The sequence below is a fragment of the Kryptolebias marmoratus genome, linkage group LG9 (assembly GCF_001649575.2).
Source record: "Kryptolebias marmoratus isolate JLee-2015 linkage group LG9, ASM164957v2, whole genome shotgun sequence".
Classification (NCBI taxonomy): Eukaryota; Metazoa; Chordata; class Actinopteri; order Cyprinodontiformes; family Rivulidae; genus Kryptolebias; species Kryptolebias marmoratus.
The window spans coordinates 8,336,324-8,342,412 of record NC_051438.1 but is presented as its reverse complement, the minus strand read 5'-3'; the positions used below and the strand labels follow the sequence as shown (position 1 = coordinate 8,342,412).

At 46.6% G+C, this 6,089-nt stretch overlaps 1 protein-coding gene across 1 annotated transcript; it reads left to right on the top strand.

Moving 5' to 3' along the window:
- Positions 1-1,940: 1,940 nt before the first annotated feature.
- On the top strand, positions 1,941-3,636 carry zgc:110843 (uncharacterized protein LOC541492 homolog). Its single transcript, XM_017419692.3, has 3 exons — positions 1,941-2,157; positions 2,717-2,919; positions 3,017-3,636. The coding sequence occupies exons 1-3, from the start codon at positions 2,094-2,096 to the stop codon at positions 3,104-3,106; spliced, it is 357 nt and encodes a 118-aa protein (XP_017275181.1). The 5' UTR covers positions 1,941-2,093; the 3' UTR covers positions 3,107-3,636.
- Positions 3,637-6,089: the final 2,453 nt, after the last annotated feature.

Here is a 6,089-nt window from a genome sequence, read left to right as displayed (position 1 = left end):
GTTCCGTTTTGACCTCCAAGCAGGCTGGGCCGCCACCGCCTCGCCACGCTCCCCTCGTTCCTGTTTGCACGCCTGCATCCTCACCCCCCCACCCACATTACCGCGAATCATTCCTTCAAGCAACTGTAAATCTTTGAGAGGACCTTTTTTGGTTTTTTGGTTTTGTTTTTTTAAATTCCCATAGTTTTTAAGGGGGGGGGGGAGCACAAAAAAAACGGGAGGGGATTTTTACACCCTTGTTTACACCCTTGTTTCGTTCGAACGACTTCCATCCGCAGAGGCGACGATTCAAGAGAGCAATTTTCTTTTCTTTTCTTTTTTTTTTCACCTGCGAGCCGAAGGGCGCTCTGTGTTTTATAAGACGAACGGAGGAAGGAGGGGAGAAAAAAAAACCCAAACCTGATTAGTCACTGCAGGCTGCGTCCGACGTAAAAAGAAACGGCCTTTGTTTTTTTGTTTTTGTAGCGCTTCTGTTGGATTCTACAAAAAGGACTTGAATTTATTCACACACCTCCCACTTCTCATTCCCCCACCCCGACTCGTTTCACCCCCTGCACACACACACACAGCTGTAACCCCATGTCACCACCTTTCCTTTTTTTTTTTTCTTTTAAAATGGAGGTTCTGAAACAGCTATTTAAGCAATTCCCTCTTCTTTAGTTTCACCCGTTTTTACGCCCGACCCCCAGGATTCTTTAGGTTGCTTCTCTGTTCGTTTGTTTTTATTTTGTTTCCCTCCCTCTCCCCTCCCCCCCTGCCTCCCCTCTCTTCCTTTTCTTTTCCTTTTTTGCTATCGTCATTAGCGGCTAACATCTGAAAAGGCTACGGGACTGGCTTGGGCTCTGGGTGCGAGGAGAACCCACTCTTCTTGCACAAAACCTCTGTATATTGAATTACCTGAGAGGCTCGTTGAGCTTTGTGTGTTGATTAAACTGTGTAATAAAAACCTTTCGACTCCTGCGTCGACTCATTCTCCGACCCTTTTTCTTTTTTTTTTTTTTTTCTTCCTTCTTTTTGGAAGACACGAACGCAGCGGCCGAAGTCACGCCATCTTCACGACAGCGCTGTGCAGAAACTCGATAGTGTATCACGCTTAGCAGTTGTGGTCGTCTGTGTTTCAGACGTGTACCTGCTCCAACGCACCTGAATCATCCTAATAATTTGTCATCAGGATCTGTTTATGTTTGTAATAAATATGCATTTAAATCAGGTGTGCTGAAACAGGGCGACATCTAAAACGTACAAGGTCTGAGCTGGTGAATGGTCAACTTGCTCATAAACTCACTGTAAATATTGCAACATCTTTTTTTTAAATAGCTGAATGAAACAAAGTGTTTAAGAAAGGGGGATTGAATGTTTTATGTGTTATAAGTTTTGGTAAAACCTGAAGATAAAGAAAAATCCCTTTAAGAACTATCTGTTGTGTTAAATAAATGTGCTGATGTTGGTCCTAGGCTGATTTGTCGCCATCTGGCGGTGGGATAATATACTACATGAGTGTATTAAGTATTAATGTACTAGTAATATATTAAGTAAGCGAGTTCGGGGTCATAGAAAGACTCGTGTTCTCCATAACATTAAACTAGACTTATTTATTTATTATTTATAAACGAGATTTATTTCGAGTCTTGTTTTGTTTTATTCTTGAAATAATTTAACACAAAGTGGAGCGAGCCAAGTCTCCAAACTGATCAAGATGGTTCTCTGCCACTCCAAGCCGTTTTGTTAAAACGCTTCAAACGGGAAATTGTTTCAGGTTGAGGCTTCTTTACTTTTAAGTAATACATATTTAATATTATGCGGACATTTGTAAATTTCCTAACGAGACGAAATACAAGAAACGACTAGTTTTATTTCCCCGGGTCAGTTTTCTAACGGCCGGAAAGCGAAGCCGGAAGTGCCGTGACGGTAAACATCTTGCTCCGCCGGCGTCTTTCCCCCCGCCTCTGTCCTGACTGGCTGCGCAGAGAGAGTCGTACAGACCGGGGACAGAGTTCAGGGAAAAGCTAGCGCAGTTTGACCTTGCTGCTTAGCGCTGTCCGCAAACAGCAGCGCCCTCCAGACAACGCGAGACAACCCCGAGTTTAGGTGACATGTCCCACTTGCCCGCTCCTCCGATGTCCGCCCTGCCCAGCTCGGGTTTCAGGTTAACTAAAGGTAAAGTAGTGAAGCTAACGGATTAGCATCGTGCTAGCGTTACATCACGAGCGACTTAAGTTTGCGCCTATGGTAAAGGGCGCTTGTGTCCGCCACCGGACATTACAAGTAAACTTACGGAGTGCGGCGTGGTTGTCCGGAGGCTTGCGTTATTAAAACAAACAAACAAACAAACAAAAAAGTGGCTCTTAATTTGCAGCAGTCTCAGTAGCGCCCCGGCTCGTTTAGCTAGCTAACCGAGCGGTCATCTGAGCTCTGCGGTCTGCATCCTTGGACGGTCGCAGGTAGAGTCAGCTCAAGTTGCGTTCAAGTGACAAAACGGGTCAAACAAGGCAGCAGGGCCTCAGTTTCTCCATTCCCGAGGGCCGTATCACATGACTCTGGGAGAACTGCAGTAAACAACCTTCCAAAACCTGACAGGTTTAGCCTATTATACCCATTAAGACAGCCTTATGACTTAAAGGCGACATGTTTGGACCGTAAAGTAGCTTTCTTCTGTTATAAGTGTGTTTTTTGTGTGTGGGGCTAAAGCAGCACCTGAATGCGTCTCTCTCTCCAGAGCACTTCTTGGTGGCGGTGCCTGTGGCGGTCATCGCAGCGGCCGGAGGCTTCCTCGTCAGCCACTACCTGAACAGCCGGCGCTGCAGGAAGAGCCAGGTGAACGCCTTCGTCAACAAGGACAGCCCCAAAGTCGTGCACAGCTTCGACATGGAGGACATCGGCACCAAGGCCGTGTACTGCCGCTGCTGGAGGTCCAAAAAGGTCAGGGGGGTGGACGGAGGGGACGCTGGGGGATTTATTTCTCCTTTCTTTTTGTGTTAACGTTTAAAGGCTGAGCAATCGCGTCTCCTTCCTGCAGTTCCCTCTCTGTGACGGCGCCCACGCCAAGCACAACGAGGAAACCGGGGACAACGTTGGACCGCTCATCATCAAGAAGAAGGACGCCTAGCCGAGCCGAGCGGAGAGCCTGGTCCGGCCCGTCGTGCGGCCCGTAGCGAGCCGGGAGGTTCACACATTCCACCCTAGTCCACACTAACCCACCCGTCCTGCCATCGGGGGGCGGACAACTGTCTTCGTCGGGCGGCACAGACAGAGCAGGGGGGGAGCGGGTGTTCTGATCAAACTGACGTGTGTGTGTGTGTGTGTGTTTTGTTTTTGTTTTCTGTTCCTCTCGGTGTGGAGCAGGTGGGCGTAGCACGGAAAACGCCTCTCCGAAGATCAGCGTCTAAACCTGCGTCCGAACGCGACGCCACTTCTGAATGTCGTGTGGTTCTTGACTGTTTTTGCTGCTCTGTTTTAAAAATAAATGAAATGTTGAGGTTTTGTCGCAAATAAACACATCTGTAAAGCCACGAGGCGTGGCCGGGTGAAAGCTCTCCTCTCGAAAAGCTGCTTCTGTTTTTTTTCGTCGTCGGGTTGATTTTTCCACCGGGTACGTTCAGGTTCCTGTACACTGTTAATAAACTTGAGTGATCTGATTGTGTTTCTCCAGCGGTGTATTTATGGATTATAGCAGTGGATAATGACTGCAGTGGGGGGCAGGTGTGTGTGTGTGTGTGTGTGAGGCCCTGGTCAGAGAGGGGCCCGGCTGTGCTGCAGTGTCCACCAGAGCGCCAGTGACCATTTTGAGCTGCAGCTGTATTCCCGCTGACCACTAGAAGACGCTGTGTTTACACGGATGGTCCAGGCCAGACGGCGGAGTACCGTGGGCCCCTGCTCCCACAGTGACACGCACACACGCGGATCCGCACGCACGAGGTGTCTGGCTGCGTGCCAGATGAAACGAGAGGACTCTCAGAAGAGGTGGAGTGGACTCCGTCGCTCCTGCGTGAGGAGTCACCTCCATCTGTCAGCCGGGGACATTTATGGAGGAAATTCACACTCAACTTTGGGACGGGAATTAAAAACAAACGCGGCCTCGCTCAGATGTTTCATGCTGGACTCATATTAAATGTGAAAACTGTAACAGTAGACAAAAATATATGTTCTGAATTTTAGGTTGCTTACAGTTTGACTTGTTATTAGCATGCTAACACAAAGCTAACAAACAGGACAACACAAGGAATTGACATACAGTATTTGCTAAATAAAATAACAGCTGTTATTCAGCAAATATGTAAATAATATTGTCTCTAAAAATAACAGCAAATATAATAAATGTCAGCATACTGATATTTTTTTAGTTTTGCTGCATAACTGAAAAACCTAGCTCTGTTAATTAGAAACTGTTAGCATGCTAACACAGGTCTAGCAAACAGAACCAGAGACAAGTCTTAGCATGCTGTTATTTAGTAAATATCTACATATTATATTATATCTAGCATCTAAATAACATATTAGTAAATGTGCTAAATCACAGCACAGTTTCATTTCTTCTTGACTTTAGTTTAGCTATACAACTAAATAACTACTAATTCACGTCTCCACTTTGATTCATTAGTTAGCAGCATTTAGCATGCTAACACAGAGCTAGCAAACAGGAGCAGAGATTGACAGATATTAGCTAAAATATTAGTATGTTAGCATGCTGTTATTTCTAAATAACATGTCTTATATCTGACATCTAAACAACATAGTAGAAAATATGTTAAAAAAAGAACTGCATAGTGTTTTTTTACTTCAGTTACGTTACAGAGCTGAAACTAATTAATATCTGTTAGCATGCTAACACAGAGCTAGCAAGAATGACTCGACAAACATTTGCCAAAGTAGCAGTACGTTAGCATGCTGCTATTTAGCAAATGTCTTAATAATCATTGAAATGTGTAAATAAAATATTATTTCATCTACTTATTTGTGAGTGTCCAAGTTTAGAGTCAACAAGTCTTTACACAGGTTAAAAAAAGCACCAACTTCCGGTCTAAATAATTAGTTATTTTATTTTTTTTATGTGGCATAATGTCACATTTTCAACATTAACATAATAAGTTAAACTCAGTAGCCTTACATAAACTTTATTAGCCATTTTTCTCCATTAAAACAAAGTTACAGAGAAGTTGCCAGACGCTAAAACCGACATGTGGAGAAAAAAAAAACATGCGCTGCTTTATTGCAGCCGAGCATTTCTGTGCTACTGAACTTCAAACTTCTCGTGTTTATCGCAGAGAAGCGGCCTCGGGCGAGACTAGTTGTGCAGAAAGCAGGTACAGTTCTGGGTGGTGGAGGGGGGCGACTCGGTGACTCGGTCCCGGCTGCGCACAGCCGCTTGGCGGGGCTGCTGGTCCGCTGCTCGGGACCGGTCGGGGTCGCTCTGACCACGCAGACGGCAGCCTTCTCGCCCGTCTGTCGAGTCCACTTCGCATTTTGAGCGACGCCCCCAAATTCCGTGCAGAGCGCTCAGCAGACCCTCCGGGACGGAGAGGTGGAGGAGGACTCGGCAGCTCCGGCGTCCATATACGCTCACGATCGGCTCGCCTTTCGGGTCCGCCGACTTCGCCACCGCCGCGTCTTGACAGGAAAAGAAGCCGGGCCGCGTTGAATTTTTTAATTTTTTTATTTTTGGAAGGTGAGCTGTCTCGTTTTCTGTTTTTTGTTTTTTTTTTCTCGACACTTCCTGTTGGGTTTTTTCTTTTTTGTCGCCGCGCTGGGTGTTTTTTTTTCTGTCGCCCTTCTTCTCCGTGTCGCAGCGGCCGCTCGGACTGTGGTCAGCTCGCCGTGGCGTCGGTCGAGGCGCCGTCCTCTTAGGTAACCCCCCCACCCCCACCCCGCACACACACACACACACACACACGCGCGAATACGGGGGGCTAAAACCATCGATCGACCCCTCCGGAAGGCTCGGACTCCCATAGCGCGAAATAAGGTAAAATGCTCCGCGTTTAATCGGCAAAGGGGAGGGTGGTAGCTTCTTCCAGTCAATATGGACGCGGAGCCCGTGGTCCCTGCCGCCGCTGCTGCTTTTTTTTTTTTTTTTTTTTTTTTTTTTTTTTTTT

Excerpts from the sequence above, each read along its gene's own strand:
- zgc:110843 (XM_017419692.3), top strand. The coding sequence starts at position 2,094 with ATGTCCCACTTGCCCGCTCCTCCGATGTCCGCCCTGCCCAGCTCGGGT. Across the intron at positions 2,158-2,716 it reads GGGTTTCAGGTTAACTAAAG|AGCACTTCTTGGTGGCGGTG; the intron begins GTAAAGTAGTGA and ends CTCTCTCTCCAG. Across the intron at positions 2,920-3,016 it reads GCTGCTGGAGGTCCAAAAAG|TTCCCTCTCTGTGACGGCGC; the intron begins GTCAGGGGGGTG and ends TCCTTCCTGCAG.